At 48.6% G+C, this 21,872-nt stretch overlaps 1 protein-coding gene across 2 annotated transcripts; it reads right to left on the bottom strand.

Moving 5' to 3' along the window:
* Positions 1-1,630: 1,630 nt before the first annotated feature.
* Positions 1,631-12,193, bottom strand: IVD (isovaleryl-CoA dehydrogenase). Of its 2 annotated transcripts, XM_046654292.1 has the most exons (12): positions 11,986-12,192; positions 10,786-10,875; positions 10,519-10,570; positions 7,972-8,141; positions 7,170-7,263; positions 6,832-6,968; positions 5,509-5,605; positions 4,124-4,217; positions 3,575-3,656; positions 2,889-2,993; positions 2,706-2,778; positions 1,631-1,991 (listed from the first exon to the last, which is right to left on the bottom strand). In XM_046654292.1, exons 1-12 carry the CDS (start codon positions 12,136-12,138, stop codon positions 1,858-1,860), a joined length of 1,281 nt encoding a protein of 426 aa, XP_046510248.1. In that variant the 5' UTR covers positions 12,139-12,192; the 3' UTR covers positions 1,631-1,857. The 2 variants fall into 2 exon arrangements, with proteins under 2 accessions (XP_046510248.1, XP_046510249.1); XM_046654293.1 differs by lacking the exon at positions 10,786-10,875 and having other exon boundaries at positions 11,986-12,193.
* Positions 12,194-21,872: the final 9,679 nt, after the last annotated feature.

The raw sequence follows: 21,872 nt of genomic DNA, 5'->3' as shown, positions 1-21,872 counted from the left end.
GGCAGGGTGAGGAAGTGAAGGGACAGTGCCACAAGCCCTTGGTCTTCCCTCAGTGTGGAACTTGGCTGGGATTGGTGAAGCGCAAGCTCCACCTGTCTCAAGTGTCAGGCTGGGAATGGCACTTGGCTACAGGCCAGGACCAGAAGTCGGAACAGGCACTGCTGGGCCGAGAGCCAAGAAAACCAGTTCTCTTTTAAGGAACTTGGATGCTGTGGGAAAACCCAAACCTGTTCCCCTCAGACCATGCTCCATCCAGGTGGCTATGCAGTGGGGCCCCAGGCTGGCATCCTCAGAAGCCCCATTTCTGCTGATCTGGATCTTGGCTTCACTTCTGACCTTGGGAAAATCAAATTGTCTTGATCTTTTAAAAAACATGGGGTGGTTTCCAGAAATTTATGAGCTTCCTTCTGGCTCCAAGACTTACCACTCTGCGCTCCCTCCTTCCCTTAAAAATCACCAGGAGATCTGGGACAGGAAGGCTGAGACCCCCTCTATCCTAAGCACTGAGTCCATCCCCTTGTCGTCCATCACCAATGAGCAGGCTGGAGGGCAGAAACAGGATCTGGACCAGCCACTCTCTAGGGACATGGGGCTGGAGCCAGACGGGAGGCAGCAGCAAGTACACTGCTCTTCCTCCAAAACACCAGCTTCGAAGCAGGTGGGTTTACTTCATAATACGTTTAATACAAGATGGCAGCAGCCGCTGTGCAGCTGTAACAAAATTAGCCATAGGGTGTCCACAGAAATGTACGCAGGCAGCCTTAGCTGGAGGTGAGCCAGCCAACCCAGGCCTGCTGCCTAGTCAGCTGTGGGCTGTCACATGGTCAGGACTGGAGGGTGGCAGTGACAGAGCAGTGAAGGGCTCAGAGTGCTGCCATGGAGGCCAGTGTCGAGTCATCTTTTTCAAGCACGCTAACCTCTGCCCCACCGTGGACTCTGGGTGGCGCAGGTGTTCTGAGATGCCTCTTCCCAGACTCCACCCCGACATGGCGAGATTTAGGGATTTCAGCCCTAAAGAGTGAAGCCCTGGAAAGATGGAGGGGCTGCTGCAGAGTGGGTGCCTGCTCACAAGCTGCTGGGAGCTGATGCCTCTAGAAATCAGCAGAAATGAAGGCTAGGTTTGGGGGTTTTTTTTCCCCCAGAAAGAAAAGAGCCTACTAAGTTCGAATAAATGGAGAGGGGTGATGCTTCCGGTGTACTTGAGCAGAGGGCTCCTTGCCAGAGACTCGCCCTAGAAAAAGGGGTAGCCACCTGTCTGCCCCCAAGGTGCCCGGCTTGGGAGGTGGAGGCATCAGCCTTGGAAGTTAGAAAGCGAGGACAGAGAGTCACCAAAGCCCTCCCAATGAGCCCCAGAAAAGCCAGTATGCTTCCTTCTGAGTCCGTATTAAGCCACTGAATGCTTTTCCTGGGCTGGCTGGCTGGCTTGGCTCTGAGGCCAACAGGACTTGGCAGCCATTGTGGAGAACTCAACCTCATGCAGAGGCCAGGAGGCTGATGCAAGGAGGGCAGGTGATGGGGCCAGCCTGGTGGCGTAGTGGTTGAGTTCATGTTGGGCCTGGGGTTCACAGGTTTGGATCTCGGGCCCAGACGTACACACTGCTCATCAAGCCATGCTGAGGTGGCATCCCATATACCAAGCAGAGGAGAACTGGCACAGACGTTAGCTCAGCGACAATCCTCCTCAAGTAAAAAGACGAAGATTGGCAACAGATGTTAGCTCAGGGCAGATCTTCCAAACAAAAAAAAAAGGCAGCTGAGCAGCCGGGCCAGCCTCGGGCAGGGGAGGAGAACTGCCACATCCCTACTTCCAAAGAAAGGCCTCTAGGTGCTGGGAAAAGTGGCTGAAGGGTCTTGGGGTTAGCGGAAGTCTGTGTTGAAGGCTCTGCCGATGACCAGCCTCCTCACCTCACTGGTCCCGGCCCCAATCTCATACAGTTTGGCATCTCGCAGAAAGCGGCCCATGGGAAAGTCATTGATGTAGCCATTGGCACCTGCAGCCGGGGTTTGGGCGGAGAAGAAGACAACAGGAACAGTGATGGGCACTGGGCAAAGCAAGGAAAGCAAACAGAAGGCCAAGTAGATAGAAAGAGGCCAGAGGAGGGGGTGCCAGTCAAAGAGAAGCAGCAGGGGGTGGGGGAGGCAGGGTGTGAGGAACACCTAGCTGGGGGTAGGGTGGACGAGGGGTGGGAAGGCCATCCTGTGCCTGAGGATGATAGGCAAAGTGGGGGAGAACCACTGGCAGATGTGGAGAAGGGGGACAAGAAAATACTGCACGGCACTTCCTGGGTGCCAGCCTGAGAGGTTAAGTCATTGCACAAGTCACAAAGCCAGTCAGTAGTAGAGCCAGGATTCAAACCTAGACCGTGTGGCTGGAGTCTGTGCTCTTAACCACTGCCCAGCCTTGAAACAAGGCTGTCCCACCTCTGGGGCATCTCTCCCTCCTCCTTTCCCAGTGTCCACAGGACCAGGCGGGGAGCATGGGAGGGAGCACTGCTGACAGGAGTAGCAACTTGTGGCCTCTAGCAGTTTTCTCCTTTGCTTTTCCATGGCCTCCAAGTAACTAGGGCAGAGGGAGCCTAAGGTGTCAGCTGAGCTGCAGCCAGCTGAAGCCCAGGGTGAGGAGTGAAGAGGAAATCTCTTTCTGGAGGCAGCCACGGGCTCTGGGAGCAAGGGAGGCCTGGGAGTGGGCAGTGGGGGCCACTCACCGAAACACTGAATGCCGTCCAGGGCGACCTGTGTGGCGCACTCGGCTGAGTAAAGAATCACCCCCGCGCAGTCCTGCAGGAGCCGGCTCGGGGTCAGCAGGGCCCTGCAGGGGGCCACGCAGAGAGCGAGGCCCAGCCCCAGCCCGCTGTCCCCACTCTCCCCCCTCAGGCGCCGGGCCTTACCTTGGAGGTGCAGTGGCCCTCATCACAGGCTTTGGCGACGTTGTAGACGTACTGCCGACATGCCATGAGGCGCGTGTACATGTCAGCCATCTTCCCCTGCATCAGCTGGGCACAAAGAGAGATCCCAGGTCAGCATGCTGGAGCCACACTGCTCTCAGACACTCTCCCCAGGTACCAAAAGCAGGTCTGCAGTAGCACCCTGACAGCCAGGAATGGGGACACCAGGGCACAGAGAGGAGAAAGGACTTGTCCAGGATGGCAAAGATGGTAGTGGGCCTGGAGTTAAGGCCAGAGAACTGCCATTGCACTGTGGACACTGCCCCCTGAAATGGCCCTCCAGCCACCACAGCCCTGATTAACGTCCTGTGGTGACTTTAGCCCAGAAAGTATGACTAGAAATGCGGCTCCCTTTCCCCAGACCTCCCCACAGGCTGCACACTTCACTCTCCAACCTTAAGGAGGCCTGGTTCATTCATCTCAAACAGGAAGTGAGGTGACAGGGGATGAACTTCCTGACAACTTCCAAAGCCAGGTGGCATGCTAAAGAAGCTTGCATTCCAAGCATTCAAACCCATTTTGCCGGTGAAGGGCAGTAAATGCCCCACAGCACGTGCCCTGTTTACTCATTTGTTAAACAAATTTGAACCCCATCAAAGAGTCCATTTCAACAAAAGCGATCTACTCACTTGGAAGTGGCCAATCTTCTGGCCAAAGGCTTCCCTCGTGTGCAGGTAGGGAATGCTGTGGTCGAGGACGGCCTGCATGAGCCTGCCCGAAAGGAGAAAGACACTGAGGAGGCGCCTCACTGTCCCCCTACTGCCAGGTGGAAAGGCCAGGGGGACAGCTTGGAGAGACAAGGTACCAGAGTCCCAGGGAGGAGTAAAGGAGTGTGAGGACTCTGGTCACCCCTGCTCAGTCACTGCACTGACTGCCCAGGACTTGTGCCCCTTCCCCTAAAACCAGACAGAGTGGCAGGACCCCCGTGTAGAAGGGCCTCAGAGCCTGGGCTGTGTGGTTTCACAGGTGGAGTTACTAAGCCGTATTGCTTCCCGGGCCTTCTGTCAGTCACTTAGTGGCATTTCTCTTCACATGGGAGGAGGAGGTTCATTTGCTTTCCAGGAGAGAAGGTACACTGGCCAGGAGGCAGCTCCCATTGGCCCCTAAGGGGAAAGCTGCAGTGGCACCACCTGCCAAGGAGGACAAAAGCTCAGCTCCCTGCTGAGCCTCACACTCACCCGAGGGGCCCACCAGCCAGCACTAGCCGTTCCAGGTCCAACCCACTCATCAGCACGTAGACGCCCTTACTTGGATGGCCCAGGATGTTGGTAGCTGCCAGGAAAAGTGCTGGTCAGAGGGAAGACGGCTGTCCAGAGCCTCTTCACTTTTAGCAAAGCTACTAGGTTTGGTACTGTGGCTCTCACACAAGCACTAAAATCTGTCACCTGACCTTCAGCTGGGGTTCCAGGTGAGAGAAAAGGACGGAGTTCACCACTTACAGTCATTAAGTGGAGCTTGGAAGGAGGCTACGCCCCGCTCCCCACCCCCACGCACATCATCCACAAGACCAGACATGAAGGCCCGATCCTTAGATCATCCCTTTCTCTTCTTCAACTGCCTTGGATAGGAAAGAAGAAAAGCTAATTTGGTCTAGAAGTCATCCAACCTTTCCCTGTGCCCATAAAGGAACCAGAAAATTACTTTGTCCCCCGGGTGGAGTCTGCGTTGGTCCAATATCACCCCCTTGCCCTCCCCCACCAAGGTGGTCCATTAAAGAGTCTTTGTCCAGGAGGTGGGCCATTCAGTGTTAGTGACAGAAACTGCTGAGCATCTCTCCACCCTGGAAGCCAGGACACTGGACAGCCTTGGGAGGTGTGAGCAGGAAGCTGAGTACAAAGAGTTGACACCACTAACCTGCTTGTAATGATAGCGGAGTTTTCTCCCGCTGACAAAGAAGGATCTGCACTGACCCCCTCCCTAGGTGCTCCTTGTAACCAAGGCACACTTTTCTTGGCAAATCACAGAGGAGAGGAATGGTCTATGGCTGCGGTGTGGAGCAAACCTAGTTGGTGATTATTAGATCTATGCCCTTGGTCTCATTAGCACATGGCGGTGTGCTGGCTCTCTCATGAGGTGTCACATTTTCAGTTCTACTGAGAAAAATACTCAAACTGAATTGCCTTCCCTTCACTGAGTCTGGCTTCTATCCATTTCTTCGGATTGTTTTCTTGCATCATCAGTGAATACCTCACTCAGGCTGTATGGGAAATGCTCTAACGCAGAAGTCAGAAGGACATTAGTGGGGGAGGGCAGATATTCCCTTTCTACTCCAGCTCCTAGAATCCAAAGCCCAGGCACAGTGTGTTATCCCCGCAGGAAACACACCCTCATCGCAGCCACAGTCAAGTGGACAGCTGCATGGCTCTGGCCAGGAAGGACAGCTGCCCAGCAGCCCGAGTCCCACACGGAGGGGCCAGCGGGCAAGTACAGCAGTGGCAGGCCCACCATCTAGGCCACATGTCATTGGCAAGCTAGCAGTGGCGAGCCTCTCTGACCCAGAGATGGGCCTTTCTCAGCTTGTGAAGAAGTGGGGACAGGGGCTCCCCCATTCTCAGGGACTCACCAGGAACCTTGCAGTCCTCAAAGATCAGCTCACAGGTGTTAGAGCCTCGCATCCCCAGCTTGTCCAGCTTCTTGGAGGTGCTGAAGCCGGGCATATCCTTTACAGGAACAAAAGGTGGCCCTGATCACAGACCAGCCCCCAAGGGGATCCAGAGAAGAGGAGACCCCTGGGAAATGCTCACCTTCCCATCAAGTCCCCGTACTTGCATGGTACACTGGAAACCCTGCTCCCAGGGCCCTGACGCTGTATGTGACTGCTCCACTTCTGGAAGCTCCAGGCCTGACCCCCGACCCTGACCCCAGCCCCCTCTGTGGCTGGCTTGCGTCCTCCCCACTTCTCACAGGAGCAGTTCTTTCTCAGTGAAACGCCAATCCCTGGGGCCCTCCTGACTCCTCCTGGTTTTGTTTCCTTTCCTCAGGGGAAATCAGTTCCAAGACACTCTCACCAGCCCCCTCAATTCCTTTGCCCCCTTGTTCCTCTGCCATCTGTACCTAATTGAGTCCCACCCGGGATCAATTCCACCACCTGCGTGCTCTGACCTGACTAATCAGGTGCAGCCTGCGTTGGCAGGTGCCCAGGAGAGTGCGGGCACATGCTGCTCCCCTCTCGCCTGGCTGACGCCCCGCCACTACACAACCTGCAGACTTCTAATCTCAGCCGGGCCCTTCGGGCTACTCACTTTTCTTGTCCCCTAATCCTAGTCAGCTAATCTCCCCCTCTCCCTCTAGAGGGTATGACAAACCTTTATGTCACTCCTTCATGAAACTCTACCAGCTCCCCAACTCCTGTGGTCCCCACCCTCACAGGTGACCTGGCTTCTTTGTCACTGTCATTAGGCAGGTGGTTCCTCCACCATACCCCAACCCAGCCTTACCTCTTCTCCTGCAGCTCATTCGCTCCCACACATCTCAATTTCTCCCTCCCTTATTTTCCTTTGTCTTTACCAAAACATTTGCACAGCCCTCTCCAATTCCTAAAAGCAAACTCAAACTCCTAACTTCTTGTTCTAACTCCTGCTCGCTCTCTCTCCTGCTTTTAGTGTCAAGATCTGAAAGGTGCCATCTTCAGTCAGTCACCACTTGCATTCCCACTCACACCTCAGTCTCCTATAGCTGCTCTCACCACGTCCACCAGGGACGTCCTGATTGTCAAATCCAGTTGCCTCTTTTCAGTCCTCATCTTCCTGGACCTTTTGGTGTGGCCTGACTCCGTGGACAGCTCCATAGTCCTCAGACTCGACCCATCCTCCCTGGCGTCCACTTTTTGGCCACGCTCCTTTCAGTCTGCTCTTCTGCCTCCCACTGTGCACTGCCTTCCACTCACCTTCTCAACGATGAAGGCCGTGATGCCCCGAGAAGGTGGCACAGCAGCCAGATCTGTCTTGGCATAGACAATAAGGATGTCAGCATCGGGGCCATTGGTGATCCAGAACTTGTTGCCATTCAGGATGTAGTGATCTCCTGAGAACAGGAAGTTGGCTATTTGCTCAAACTGTGTCAGCCCATCTCAGCCAGCCAGTCCACAGACCTGCTGCTGAGCAAGGAGCTTCTCAGCTGGTAAACAGTTCTGGAAACCCAACCAAGGCCCTAGTTACTGCTCCCTCACCCTGAGAAGGTTGGTCCCTCTGTCCATTTCAGCTCCCAAGTCAAGAGGAGCCTCACCTTTTTTTTCTGCTTTTAGCTTCATGGAGACAACATCAGAGCCGGCATTGGGCTCACTCATGGCCAGGGCTCCGATGTGTTCACCGCTGATCAGCTGCAAGGAAAACCCCCAAAGGGCCTGGTTATGATCTCAGAACCCTACAGGAACAGGCAAGACTGCTTCTTGCCTGTTCACATGACACCTCTTCAAACTGCTCTCTCAGACCAGGATATTGGTAAAGTCCTGGAAAAGAAGCCCAATATCTACGAGCCTGAAAATCTCTCTCTTTTTTCCATTCTCTTTGCAAGGGAAGCAAGTCCTAGTCTTTCTGTTTTTTAAAGTGCTCTGCAAATATTGTCCAGTGACCAACTTAGGAGTTCTGGCCCTATTTTTAATTTTTCTTTTAAAGATTGGCATCTGAGCTAACAACAGTTAGCATTCTTCTTTTTTTCCCTCCCCAAATCCCCCCAGTACATAGCTGTATATTTTAGTTGTGCGTCCTTCTAGTTGTGGCATGTGGCACGCTGCCTCAGCATGGCCTGACCAGTGGTGCCATGTCCGCGCCCAGGATCCGAACCGGGGAAACCCTGGGCCGCCGAAGCAGAGCACGTGAACTTAACCACTCAGCCATGGGGCTGGCCCCTCATTTTTTTGGACTGAAATATTTTAAAGCAAATCCCTGACCCCTTCCTAACCACAGCTGGGTCAGGGTAGCATGCTACGGAAAGCAAGTCTGCCCAGCCCTCGCCAACAGGGGAGGGTGCTTCAAGGTTGGTGGTTGTACCATGAGATCGGCCTGTGTTTCTCCATTCCCATCCTCACCTTGGGGAGGTACTTCTCCTTCTGGGCCTCATTTCCATTGCGCACAATTTGGTTGAGGCAGAGGTTCGAGTGGGCACCATAACTGAGTCCCACTGCTCCAGAGGCTCGGGATATCTCCTCCATCACCAACACATGCTCCAGGTAGCCCAAGCCAGAGCCGCCATACTGAACTGGGAGCGGAGGGGGTGCAGAGGAGTGGGAAAGGCAGCCCAGATTAAATTAGGCCATTGGTAGGAATCTTACATTTATTTTAGCTGCAGAGGAATACCTTGTAGCACCTATTCCAAGTTCCCTTTAGCAATGTCAACAGGCTAATGCCAGGGACTCTGTTTACAAGCTAACAGAACTAATTTTGTCTGTTGCCTCAGGTCAGCTGAGATGTGGTTCGGAAAAGAGTCATTGCAACTCGTGTTTTAGCCCAGAAAGACCTCTTGATGAAGACAAGAGGACCGGAGTACCCACTATTTGGAAAGCTGCAGAAATGCACAGGCAGATGAATACATGAAGAAAGAGGACCTGGACTTTAACTAAGAAACACAAAGAGGGAGGGAGGGTCAAAGCACTAAGAATAGATAAAGAGCAAAGGATGTGTGTGCAAAAGGCTTGAGGGGCTGTAAAAAAGACAAAATCGTCCCATTGGCAACAACATGGACGGACTTTGAGGGTATGATGTTAAGCAAAATAAGCCAGATGGAGAAAGACAGACACCGCATGATTTCACTCATATGTGGATGATAAACAAACAAATGAACAAAGAGAAAAATTAGTGGTTACCAGAGGGGCAGGGGTTGCGGGGTGGGTGAAAGGGGTAAAGAGGCACATATGTATGGTGACTGACCAAAATTAGACTATTGGTGGTGAGCATGATGCAGTCTCTACAGAAACTGATCAATAAAAATGTACACCTGAAATTATACAATGTTATAAACCATTATGACCTCAATAAAATAACTGAAAGAAAAAAAAAAGGTCCGAGGAAGGTGAGATTTTCGTGGCATAGGTTTGGATCTAAAGAAGCAGGACTATCAAATCAACACTTTTAATTCACACAATGTTATATGTCAATTATATCTCAATTTTAAAAGTTAAAAAAAAAAAAAGCAGGACTAGTAACAGGGGACAAGAGAGCGACAGCCCAAGAGAAAAGCTGGTGGGCAGTACAGCAGAGGGCAGAAGAGATGCTGGTAGGGAATCTCAGAACTCCTCATAGAAATGTGGCTTTTCCTTGGCAGCAGATCCAAAACCCAAGTGGCTGGGTCATCTGGTCCCACCCTCTGGCCCGCTGTTTGGGTAAACCCTGGCAAGACCCTCTGCACGCAGGCACTCTGACCAAGAAGTCAGGCTTATCCTGGGCTCTAGGGAAAGGTTGGCTCGACCCCTGCAATTCCAGGAAGGCAAGCCGACAGGCAGGTGACATTGGAAACAACCCCGGGGACAACCATGCAGGAACCAGAACTCATATCTGGCTTTGTTTTCACGGTTTTCCCTTGGAAGGTTTTTCATCTGATTTCTGTCTCTTTCTTCCATTAAATACCAGCTGATTCAGAAGTCTATTCTCTATGGGGGTTCATAAACCCCCAAAACACAGTGGAAGGAAGAGTCTTGTTTGGGAGTTCCTAGTGGCCTGTCCCCCTACCATTTTACGTTAAGATGGTCTAAATTAATTTTTAAGTGGTTTCTTTTTATCATTACTCATGATGTAACTTTCTATGATCAGCTTGGATCCCACGAACTGTCTCTAAGTGGTGAGGGGGAAGAAGTGAGTACAAGTGTATTGTATTCCACCTCTGTGCCAATGCCCAATGAATACAAGCCGGAGCAGGTGGGCCACCCATGCTTTGGCTGGTGAAGACACAGGCTCATCTCTTTACCAGCCACTGCAAGCTAGGCTGGGACTCTCCTTCAGAGGCCAACATCCAAACCAGAGCCTACCAGCTGCCTGCCCTCTTCCTAGAAATAAGCAGTAAGACCCACGGGGGACACGGAGCAGGCCTAGGGAGAGCCTATCAAACACATCATCTGGCCACCTCATGTGGAGGCTCAGACAGGCGTCCCTCTCCCACATGCCACCATCCACTCCCAGATGAGCTCCAGGGCCAAGCTGTGGGCAGGGGACACAGGAAGTCCCCATAAGGACACACCTGTCCTGAGAGGTCCTGCTTAGATGCTACTGGTAGGTCAGAGCTTAGGGATTAGGGGAGACAGAAAGACAAGGTACTAAGACAGCTGCATGATATGGAGTGTTTTCTAAACTCCCCAAATCACCTGGAGTAACTTAGTGATCATGCAGTGTTCAAGAGTCTGGGTGATCCTGATCTAAGTGAGTCACACTGGCCCGATCCCTTTGCCTTCTTGTCACTGCCTAAAGAAACAGAAGAATATATTCTTCTCTGGGCTGACAGTCAATGGGTGCTTTCTCAGGTCCAAGAGGGAGGAAGTTCTGGGTCTCAGTGAGCACCAGCTTTCCCCTCCTTTCCTGCTTCTTTTGGGAATGGTCTTCAAGGGCATGCAAGAAAAGTTCTCTTTAGGGAAAGAAACTATACTCACCAGGGGCTGTGATGCCCAAGACTCCCAGGTTCCCCAGCTGCTTCCAAAACTCCTGCCAACAGAATGAAGTGAGTGCAGTGAGCTGTGAGAAGAAGGCAGCCAGTCACAGGAGCCTGGCACGTCTGGAGCAAGGAGAGCCCAACGCTTCACAGAAAGGCTACGTTCTCAGGGAGCTTTCATTTACCAGAAGACTGTGACCCCTTCCAGGTAGCAGTGCAACTCCCAGCCCAGCTCCCAGACTGTCCCCCTGGGGGCTTCATGACTCACTCGAAGGTTCTTGAACTCGTTGCTGTGATCAATCTCGTGGGCCTGGGGGGCTAGGTGCTCCTGAAGGAACCTAGCCATGGTCTGACGAAGCTAGAAGGAGAGGTGGACAGATGCCACAGAAATAGTACATTGTTGCCACTGAAGACAGCCCCTTCAATGCTGAGTACACAGTCAAGAAACAGGCTACAAGGAATCTCACCAAACAGCATCAGACTGAAACTTAGAGGCCCCACTAGTTTATGCTTCCTCAGAGATGGTCCTCTCCCCTTTCTTACAGTCCTCAGTCTAGACAGCTTGAAGATTATTTTTTAAATGTCACCCTCCCTACATAAAATCATCCTATGGCTTTCTATTATGCTTAGAAGATAAGCTCCTTACCCAGGCCTGTCAAGCCCTGCAGGAGCTGACCCCTGTACACCCTTGCAGTCTTCCCCAGTTACCTTTCTCTCCCTTCAGCCACGCCCCCTTCAGGGCTTGGCTTGAGTCGGGTGCTTTCTGTCTCTGAGCCTCCGGCTAAAAGCCATTAGTCAGATTAGAAACTCCTCCTGCCAGAAAAGTCTGAGAAGCAGGATTGAACCCTTTCTAACTGGGAAGATTCAAAGCTCTGTTTGCTGTCTAGAAACCCAAATGGGGCTTTGGAGTTCGTGAGGCTCAGGCACTTGCTTGGAGCCACAGGAGAATCACGTTTCCGGGGGACAGACCAGGAAGGCTCTGGTTCAGCTCTATTTGCAACATCTTTCAGGTTTTTGTTCAACTTTGTGCTTTGACCCAGTGGGTTGAAGAATTAAAGCAGATTATACGGTGCATTTCAAAACCCCGAAGTGTTTATTCGAAAAAGATTCCCTGATGATGATTAACCAGCTCTGAAAACCATAGCCTTACACAGCGTTCAGGTGGAAGCGAACTTCAGACAGACGGAGGGCCGTGTTGCGAAATGCGCGGCTGCCAATCCTCCACCAGAACACCACCGGTCTCCCAGCTCTCCTGTCTCTGCCTCCTCATCTAACTCTGGCAGCCGGGCCTTGCTGTCTCCGCAGAGCTGAAGCTGAGGCCCGCGCCCGCCCTGCGTTCCCCTAGCCCGCTGGGCACACGCCGCGGCCGCGTGGGCGCGGGCCAGCAGAGCGCCGAGGCGACCACCAAGCAGGGCGATAGGCCGGGGCCAGGAGACCTTGGGGCCGGGACGGGGGTCAGGCTCCCTACCTGCTTCTGCTCCTCGCTTAGCCCGTTGACCGCATCGTCCACGGGCAACAGCGAGTGGGCCCGCTGGGAAACGACGCCGGCGAGGGGCGGCCGCGGCGGCTGCAGCCTCCAGCTCGCCACCCGCCGCCCCAGGAGCCGAGCTGCAGTCGCCATCTCCGCCTTGCTCCGGTGGCAGATGAAGCTGTGTGGCAGCCCCACACGCTCCACCAATCCCCGGCTCCGCTGTGGCCACCCAGTCGGCGAGGGGGTGGGTCTGCAGCAGCCTATCACCATCCGCTGCCCCGCTGCCGCGCTGCCTTTGGTCAGACACGGGCCAATCAGCGGCGACCGCTCGCAGGCAGGCGCCCTGCGGGATGAGTGTCCGCGCCCAGCAGCGTCTTTTCCAGGTTGGGTCTTTAAGTAGAAGAGCAGAAAAAGTGTCTTCCCTTTTTGAGTCGAAGATGTAATATGTCCCCTGCGTTGACAGAGCAGCTGCAGAAGTCTCTCTCTGTGGGAAAGCAAGTGTTAAAACAGCAAACGGAAAACTCCCCAAATGCTCAGTGTTTGGGAATAAACTGTTAAAGCAATCTGGGATAGCTAAGCTCGCTCTAGTGTACACACTGATTACAACTCAGTAAAATTTGCTTAACTATGCAACAGGGTTTGTTGTTTTTGAGTTACGTAAGAGTGAGGTGGTTAAGGAGTTGCTGTCTTCCAAATTATTTAATGTACAATAAGAACGGCAGTCGGGACTTTTTTTTTCTTTTTAATGGGGGCGGTGGGCGGGGGGAGCGGGCAGAGAGACTGGAAAGGAAGAGTGGTGTGTGAGGGGAAAGGGAGGAGCGGATGGAACTCAGCCTCCATCTCCTTCCCCGCTTCGCTGTTTTCCTCCTCCTCTGTGGTGGGCCAGTGCCCTTGAACAGTTCATCTCAGGGAGTTTAGCCTCGAGTCCAGGGATGGAGATTGGCAGTCCCGCTATGTAGCTGTGGGACTTGGGGCACGTTTCTTGGATCTTCTCAGTCTCTACCTCATTATCGATAAAATGAAAACAATACCACCCAGGCAAGGTTGTTAGGAAGAATAAAGGAGATTGTTTTTTTTTTTTTTTTTGAGGAAGATTAGCCCTGAGCTAACATCTGCCAATCCTCCTCTTTTTGCTGAGGAAGACTGGCCCTGAGCTAACATCTGTGCCCATCTTCCTCTACTTTATTATGTGGGACGCCTACCACAACATGGTGTGCCAAGCGGTGCCATGTTGGCACCAGGATTGGAACCGGCGAACCCCAGCTGCCAGAAGCAGAACGTTGGAACTTAACCACTGTGCCACCAGGCCGGCCTGGAGATCGCATTTTAACAATACTATTTGTTCTTACAGCACCTGTTAGTCCAAGGTCTCAAATGCAGCTAAGACAATAGCCAGGCTCTGTAAGCTTGTCTAGGGCGAAATGCATTCTCTTCACCTCCCTGCCTCTATCACCGGTCTCCTTTAGGTGGAGAAGAGGCGTCCCCTCTACACTTCAAATAGAGGTTCTCCTTCTAGACCCTACACAGTGTCTTGGCTCCCACCTCCCGTTTTCAAGCGCCACAGCTCAGCCAACAGAGTAGAATGTCTCTCTCCAGGACTCCAAACCCACCACTCAGGAGACACTCAACACAGTGACAGCTAAGAGCCCAAACTTTGAGGTAGCTAATAGCGTCCTCAGCTGCTTAAAAGCCAAAACAAAGACTGAAAAAGCCCAATGGACTTACCCACAGGCAAGTCGTGGGTGACCTTAGTGAGAACTGTTTTGGTGGAGTAATAAGACAAGAAGCCAGATTATCCACGGGTGAAAGAAAAAATCACAATGGAAATTAGAAAATACTTTGAACAGAAGGATAAATAATGGAAATGTGACATAGCAAAACTTGTGGGATGCAGCTATCTGGCCTGAAAGGGAATTTATAATTGTCAACGCATATACAGGACAAGAGAAAAATTGAAATTATCTACTCTTAAGAAACTAGAAAAAGAACAGTAAGTTAAAATCCAAACTATCGATGGAGATGAATAATACATATACAAGTAGAAATTATAGAGAGATGTACAAGAGAGAAAACATAAAATTGATAAACCACTAACAAGACTGATCAAGAAAAAAGGAGAAATTGCAAATTACTGGTATCAAAAAGGAAAAAGAAGACAGCCTTCAGATCCTATGGATATGAAAAATAGGATATTTTGAGCAATTCATGCCAATACATTTGACAATGATGAAATGGACAATTCCTTTTATATGACGTTCAAGACAATACTCATAGATGGTGACTTCCTTCAGAATAGTGCTCATCTCTGGAGAAGGCCAGTAATTTATTGACCTGTACACTTAAGGTTTGTATACTTCGTTAAGCCTCAGTACATTTTATTTAAAAATTATAGTAAAATGTACATAAAACTTGCCATTTTAACCATATTTGTGTACAATTTCATGGCTTTAAGTACATTCACAATATTGTGCAACCATCACCACTATCCATTTCCAGAGCTTTTTCATCACACCCAACAGAACTCTGTGTACTTACTAAATGATTACTTCTCCTAGCCCTTGGCAGCCTCTACTTTACTGTCTCTATAAATGTGCCTACTCCAGGTAATTCATGATTGATTTTACCTTTAAGCCAGATGGAAATGGTAAGGGGACAGTGAGTGGAAACACTGGTTGAGAAATTTGACTGAGTGGAAAACAGATGATAGCTAGAGGGGATGAGAGTGGGTGCTTTATTTTTTAAGATGGTTTTAATTTGAGCCTAAAAGTCAAAGTTGAGAGTTCCCAGTTGAGAGGGAAGTTGAATAGCTGAGGCTTGCAAAGGCATGGTAAGATCAGGGCATAAGGAGAGACAGAGGGCCAGCCCCATGGCATAGGGGTTAAGTCCGGCACCCTCAGCTTCAGTGGCCCAGGTTCCTGGGTGCAGACCTCCACCACTTGTCAGCCATGCTGTGGAGGCAACCCACATACAAAGTGGAGGAACACTGGCAACTGATGTTAGCTCAGGGCCAATCTTCCTCACACACACACACACACACACACACACATTCAAAAGACAGAAGAGAGTGAGAGCGAGCACTGTAATGGGAGTTAAGAGCAAGATTATGAAGGGAATTACTTGCCAAGATAAATTTTGAACTTTAATAATCATCACCATCAGGATTTGAGTGCCTTTGCCAGGCACTGGGTTAAGTGCTGGACATATTCTCTCTTACAATGGCGCAGCGAGACAGGTATTCTATTTTACTGGTAAGAAATTAGACTGAGAGAAGTAATTTGCCAAAGACCACTTTTTAGTGGGTAGGCTGGGATTCCGGCTCAGATCCCTCTGGTTGGGAATGGGTTGCAAGCTGAAGTTTTAACATCCTAGTCTTACAACCAATTCTTATTGATAAATAAATGAGAAGCAATAGGATACATTGGAGTGTATGAGGAAAACATTTTGCTTAAAACTAATTCGGCCTGACCTTGTTTTTCCAAAAGGGCCTGATGTGGCCTGTTGAGCATGCATTGTACATCTGCTTTAAATATTTCCTATGTCCCAAAGAACGATGCCCCTAAACATAGGGATGTACCCTCCCCCATACCAGCGTTTCCTTTAGGATCCGCATCTCTCCCTGAACTAAGGATTAATTACTCACCTGCTGTGCTCACCTTGTGACCACCAATCTGCTGTGCCAGCAATCTCATGACAATTGTAACAGGGCCATTCCTATCATACGTGATGTATGCTCTTTGTTCCAAGATGGTATATAAATACTCTGTACACATCACTTCTTTGGTGCCCTTCCTTCCTTGGGGAAGGCAGGCCCTGGGCTACTCCTCAGATCTGGCTCATGATAAACTTATCCCAATTTTGATTTATAATTATGGATTATTTGCATCAACATTATCCTGTCACCCTTGTTCAAAACCTCTAGTATGTAGATTCCTTCCCTCCACACGCTTATGCCATCAATTAATTCCTGTAGTTTTCTTGTGTTTCAACTTTCATCTTTGCTTTCGTGGCCCTAACACATTTGATTTCTATGTTTTTTGTTTTTTTTAAAGATTTTATTTTTTTCCTTTTTCTCCCCAAAGCCCCCCGGTACATAGTTGTATATTCTCCATTGTGGGTCCTTCTAGTTGTGGCATGTGGGACGCTGCCTCAGCGTGGTTTGATGAGCAGTGCCATGTACGCACCCAGGATTTGAACCAACGAAACACTGGGCCGCCTGCAGCAGAGCACGCGAACTTAACCACTCGGCCATGGGCCAGCCCCATTGATTTCTATGTTTTTTTGATGTCCCTGACTCTATCCTCTTAATCCTGCATCCATCTTTAACACAAAAGCCAGATTCATTTTTCTAAACTTCATTATGGTGACTGCCTGTTCAAAATGTGTCAGTGATTCCTTATTGCCTAGATTCTGGTTCCCAGACTATGAGCTAAGTAAGTCACACTTGGGCAGCAAAATCACAGCCTGCCATCGGATATTTTAGACTTTTGGGGGAATCACAGTGACACTTGACATCTCTTAAGACAAGATGTGAACTACTAGCTCCAAGCAGATCAGTTTCAACATTAAAGCATTCCTTTCAGCGTCAAACAGAGAAGGAAGGGGTAGTGTCCAATTTGATCCCAAGGTTTGAGACGTTAAGCAGTGTCCCACTGGTAAATAATTGTAGTTATTTAAAAGTGAAATAAAAATACTTTTTTCTTTAGATTTATGTGTATTATTTTTTCAAATACCTACTAAGTTGTTAGGACATAAGTACTTATTGTTTGGATCTAACTATTTAAAACAGAACTGAGGTATTTCTTTTGGTGTGTCTCAAAGTATTACCGAGACACTAAGGGCATCGTGAACTGAGATTGGAAATCTGTTGTCTAGAGGATAAAAATCCACACTGCTTAGCCTGGTATTCAAGGTTCTTCAAGACTTCTGGTAACCACCACGTAACTTCCACTGCCATTACTCCCTGGTTCAAATCTTTCTCCAATCCTTGCTTGTTGTTTGACTTTAGGCAAATCAGCTTAACTTCTCTGAGCCTATTTCCCCAGCTGTGAAAAGGGGTAATAGGAGGAGAGACGTTAGCAACATGGTGGAGTGAGCAGTTTTGTCTCTCCCCCTTCGAATCTACAACTAAGTGGACATTCATCGGTCAACAAAGGATATGCACACAGCATCTAAGGACGCCTGAGAGACCTGTGCTGCTATACATGGGAAGGTGGACGGACTTCCCCCTGGGAGGAGGTGGAGACAGGTGAAAACTCTCTGACCCCCAACCCCCAGACAGCCTAGTACCTGCAAGCGACTTTCTTCCAGCGGACACATTCATAGCATCGCCATGCACCAAGGGCAGACGTGTGTGCATCAGCGGAGCAATGGTGGAAACACGTGACTACAGCCCTACCTAAGCCCCCCAAGATTGCCGCTAAGCCCAGTGGGAAAATCCATGGTCCCACAGCAGCCGCAGGGAAAGCCTCTATTTGGCATTAGCAGAGAGGCCCTGCCCAGCATTCAGAACGCTGGGAGGCTCCAGGACAGGAGGATGCCAGGTGATACAGCAGCCCGCCAGCCACCTCTGACTCACGGGCTCCTGCTGTGGCCCAGATGGGACAAGGGACACCCAGTGAGCTGCATGAGTGGGCGGGGCAAGTTGGAGCCCCAGCAGCCCTGCTCCGAGGTCCAGGGGGAAAATCCATGGTCCCACAGCAGCCACAGCTAAAGCCTCTGTGCAGCATTAGTGGAGAGGCCCCGCCCAGCAACCACAAGGCTGGAAGGCCCTGAGGCAGGAGTAGCACAGCTGGGTGAGGTAACCACAGACTCCAGTAGATACCCATAGCTCTGCTGTGGCCCATAGTGGACAAGTGAGATCTTGCGGGCCCTGACAGTGACAGAGCTGCAAATCTAAGTGAACCTGCTCCCAGCCACTGTGAAAGCCCATAATACTGCTGCAGAACCTAAAGAGGGAGCGCGTCTAGGTGGTCTGTGAAAGTAGGCACCACCAGCAACCTGAGGCCCCCTTGTGATTGTCCCCACAGCTGATGAGAGACCCCACAGGACCACTGTGACCAAGAGGAGGGGCCCAGGTCCAGTCAGAAACAGCTGTCAGGGATCCTGGTCAGTGCAGATTAAACAGCTGCTCCCCACCCCCTAACTCCAGTAGAAGCAAGTGGAAGCAGTAACTAAACTCTATCTCTATGCAGAGGAACAAATCCACACCATCCAGTAGTATAAAAAAATATATTAAATCTCCAGAACAGAAGGAAAATGACAAGTACCCAGAAAACAATCCCAAAGACACTGAAATCTATAACCTAAATGACAATGAATTCAAAACAGCCATCATTAAAAAATTCAAAAAGTTAAAAGAGAACACAGATAGACAATTCAACGAGTTCAGAAGCTATGTCACAAAAGAGCTTGATACTATAAAGAAGAACCAATCAGAAATATTGGAGATGAAGAACACAATGCAGGAGATTAAGAAAAATCTGGACTCTCTGAACAGTAGGGTCGATGATATGGAGGACAGAATTAGCAATTTGGAGGATAGGAATATAGAAATGCTGCAGATAGAGGAGGAGAGAGAATTAAAACTAAAAAGAAATGAAGAAACTCTCCGAGAATTATCTGACTCAATTAGGAAATGCAACATAAGGATTATAGGTATCCCAGAGGGAGAAGAGAAGGAGAAAGGGGCAGAAAGCCTGTTCAAAGAAATAATGGCTGAGAACTTTCCAAACCTGGGGAGAGAGATGGAACTCCATGAGACAGAAGCCAATAGATCTCCAAACTTTATCAATGTAAAAAGATCAACCTGAAGGCATATAGTAGTGAAGCTTGCAAAAGTCAATGACAAAGAGAAAATACTAAGGGCAGCAAGGCAGAAGAAAATAACCTACAAAGAAATCCCCATAAGGCTGTCAGCAGATTTCTCAGCAGCTACCTTACAGGCTAGAAGAGAGTGGAATGATATATTCAAAACTCTGAAGGACAAAAACTTGCAGCCAAGAATACTCTATCCAGCGAAAATTTCCTTCAAATATGATGGAGAAATAAAAACTTTCCCAGATAGAAATGCAAATCAAAACTACACTAAGATATCACCTTACACCCGTTAGAATGACAAAAATATCTAAAACTAATAGCAACAAAAGCTGGAGAGGTTGCGGAGAAAAAGGAACCCTCATACACTGCTGGTGGGAATGCAAACTGGTGCAGCCACTATGGAAAACAGTATGGAGATTCCTCAAAAAATTAAAAATAGAACTACCATACGATCCAGCCATCCCACTACTGGGTATTTATCCAAAGAGCTTGAAGTCAGCAATCCCAAAAGTCCTATGCACCCCAATGTTTACTGCAGCACTGTTTACAATAGCCAAGACATGGAAGCAACCTAAGTGTCCAGCAACAGACGAATGGATAAAGAAGATATGGTACATATATACAATGGAATACTACTCAGCTGCAAAACAGAACAAAATCATTCCATTTGCAATAACATGGACAGACCTTGAGGGAATTATGTTAAGTGAAATAAGCCAGCGAGAGAAGGATAATCTGTGTATGACTCCACTCCTATGAGGAATTTAAAATTATGGACTAAGAACAGTTCAGTGAATACCAGGGGAAAGGTGGGGTGGGGGGTGGGCACAAAGGGTGAAGTGGTGCACCTACAACATGACTGACAAACATTAATGTACAACTGAAATTTCACAAGATTGTAACCTATCATTAACTCAATTAAAAAAACAAAACACTTTCCCAGATAAATAAAAGTTAAGGCAGTTCATTGCCACAAGACCTCCCCTACAAGAAATGCTCAGGAAGAACCTCATACCTGAAAAATCAAAAAAAGGAAAGAGATTACAAAACCTAGAGCAAAGGAGATAAGTAGAAAGACAAAATCAGAAAGTTGCAGCTCTCCATCAGAACAGGTTAGCAGAAGTGAAGTATAACATTAAAGATAAAAGGAAGGGAAACACCAAGAATAAATATAATCTTGTCATTTTAACCACAAACTCATAACACAAGAAGGAAGAAAAAACAAAATCTGACAATAACAACCTAGAAGGGGAAGAGGAAAGGGATGGAAGGTCTTGATCTAGGGAAATAAGAGGCTGTCAGAAAGGGACTGTCTCATCCATGAGATGTTTATACAAACCACATGGTAACCACTAAACAAATAACAAGAAGAAAGACACAAATTACAAATAAGAAGAAAGCCAATATAGAAATCTACCTACCTGAGTTAGTAGTCCAAAAATCATGGGACGAGATACAAAGGAAATGCAAGAGAACCGGAAAACAAGTGATAAAATGGCAGCATTAGGCCCCCACGTTTCAATAATCACTCTAAATGTAAATGGACTGAACTCTACAATCAAAAGACACAGAGTGGCAGGATGGATCAAAGAACAAGAGCCAACAATATGCTGCCTCCAGGAAACACACCCCAGCCCCAAAGACAAACACAGACTCAGAGTGAAGGGATGGAGAACAATACTCCAAGCTAATAATGAACATAAGAAAGCAGGTGTCACCATACTTATATCAGACAAAGTAGACTTCAAAGCAAAACAGATAAAGACAAAGAGGGGTAGTTTATAATGATAAAAGGGACACTCCACCAAGATGACATAACACTTATAAATATATATGCACCCAACACAGGAGCACCAAAATCTGTAAAGCAACTATTAACAAAACTAAAAGGAGACATCAACAATACAATAATAGTAGGGGACTTCAACACCCCATTAACACCAATGGATAGATCATCCAGACAGAAAGTCAACAAGGAAATTATAGAATTAAATGAAAAATTAGTCCAGATGGACTTAATAGATATATATAGAATACTCCATCTAAAAACAGCAGCTTACACATTCTTCTCAAGGGCGCATGGAACATTGTCAAGGATAGACCATATCTTGGGAAACAAAGCAAGCCTCAACAAATTCAAGAGGGCTGAAATAATATCAAGCATCTTTTCTGATCACAATGCTATGAAACTAGAAATCAACTACAAGAATAAAAGCTGAGAAAGGGGCAAAAGTGTGGAGACTAAACAACATGCTACTGAACAAACAATGGATTATTGAAGAAATTAAAGAAGAAATCAAATATTATCTGGAGACAAATGAAAATGAAAACATGCCATACCAATTCATTTGGGACACAGCAAAAGTGGTCCTAAGAGGGAAATTCATTGCAATACAGGCTCACCTCAATAAACAAGAAAAATCTCAGATAAGCAATCTCAAATGACACCTAACAGAGTTAGAAAAAGAACAAACAAAGCCCAAAGTCAGAAGAAGGAGGGAAATAATAAAAATTAGAGCAGAAATAAACGATACTGAAACAAAAAAGGCAGTAGAAAGGATCAATGAAACAAAGAGTTGGTTTTTCAAAAAAATAAACAAAATTGACAAGCCCTTAGCCAGACTCACTAAGAAAAAAAGAGAGAAGACTAAAATAAATAAAATTAGAAATGAGAGAGGAGAGGGGCCAGCCTGGTGGTGCAGCAATTAAGTTCGCATGTTCCGCTTCTCAGTGGCCTGGGGTTCGCTGGTTTGGATCCTGGGTGCGGACATGGTACAGTTTGGCATGCCATGCTGTGGTAGGCGTCCCACATATAAAGTGGAGGAAGATGGGCACAGATGTTAGGTCAGGGCCAGGCTTCCTCAGCAAAAAGAGGAGGACTGGCAGTAGTTAGCTCAGGGTTAATCTTCCTCAAAAAAAGAAAGAAATGAGAGAGGAGAAATCACAACGGATACCACAGAAATACACAGGATCATAAGAGAATACTATGAAAAACTATATGCCAACAAATTGGACAACCTAGAAGAAATGGATAAATTCCTAGACTCTTACAACCTCCCAAAACTAAA

Source organism: Equus quagga, chromosome 2 (genome assembly GCF_021613505.1).
Source record: "Equus quagga isolate Etosha38 chromosome 2, UCLA_HA_Equagga_1.0, whole genome shotgun sequence".
Taxonomy (NCBI): Eukaryota; Metazoa; Chordata; class Mammalia; order Perissodactyla; family Equidae; genus Equus; species Equus quagga.
Note: the sequence above shows the minus strand (reverse complement) of the source record. Positions and strands in the feature narration are given on the sequence as shown.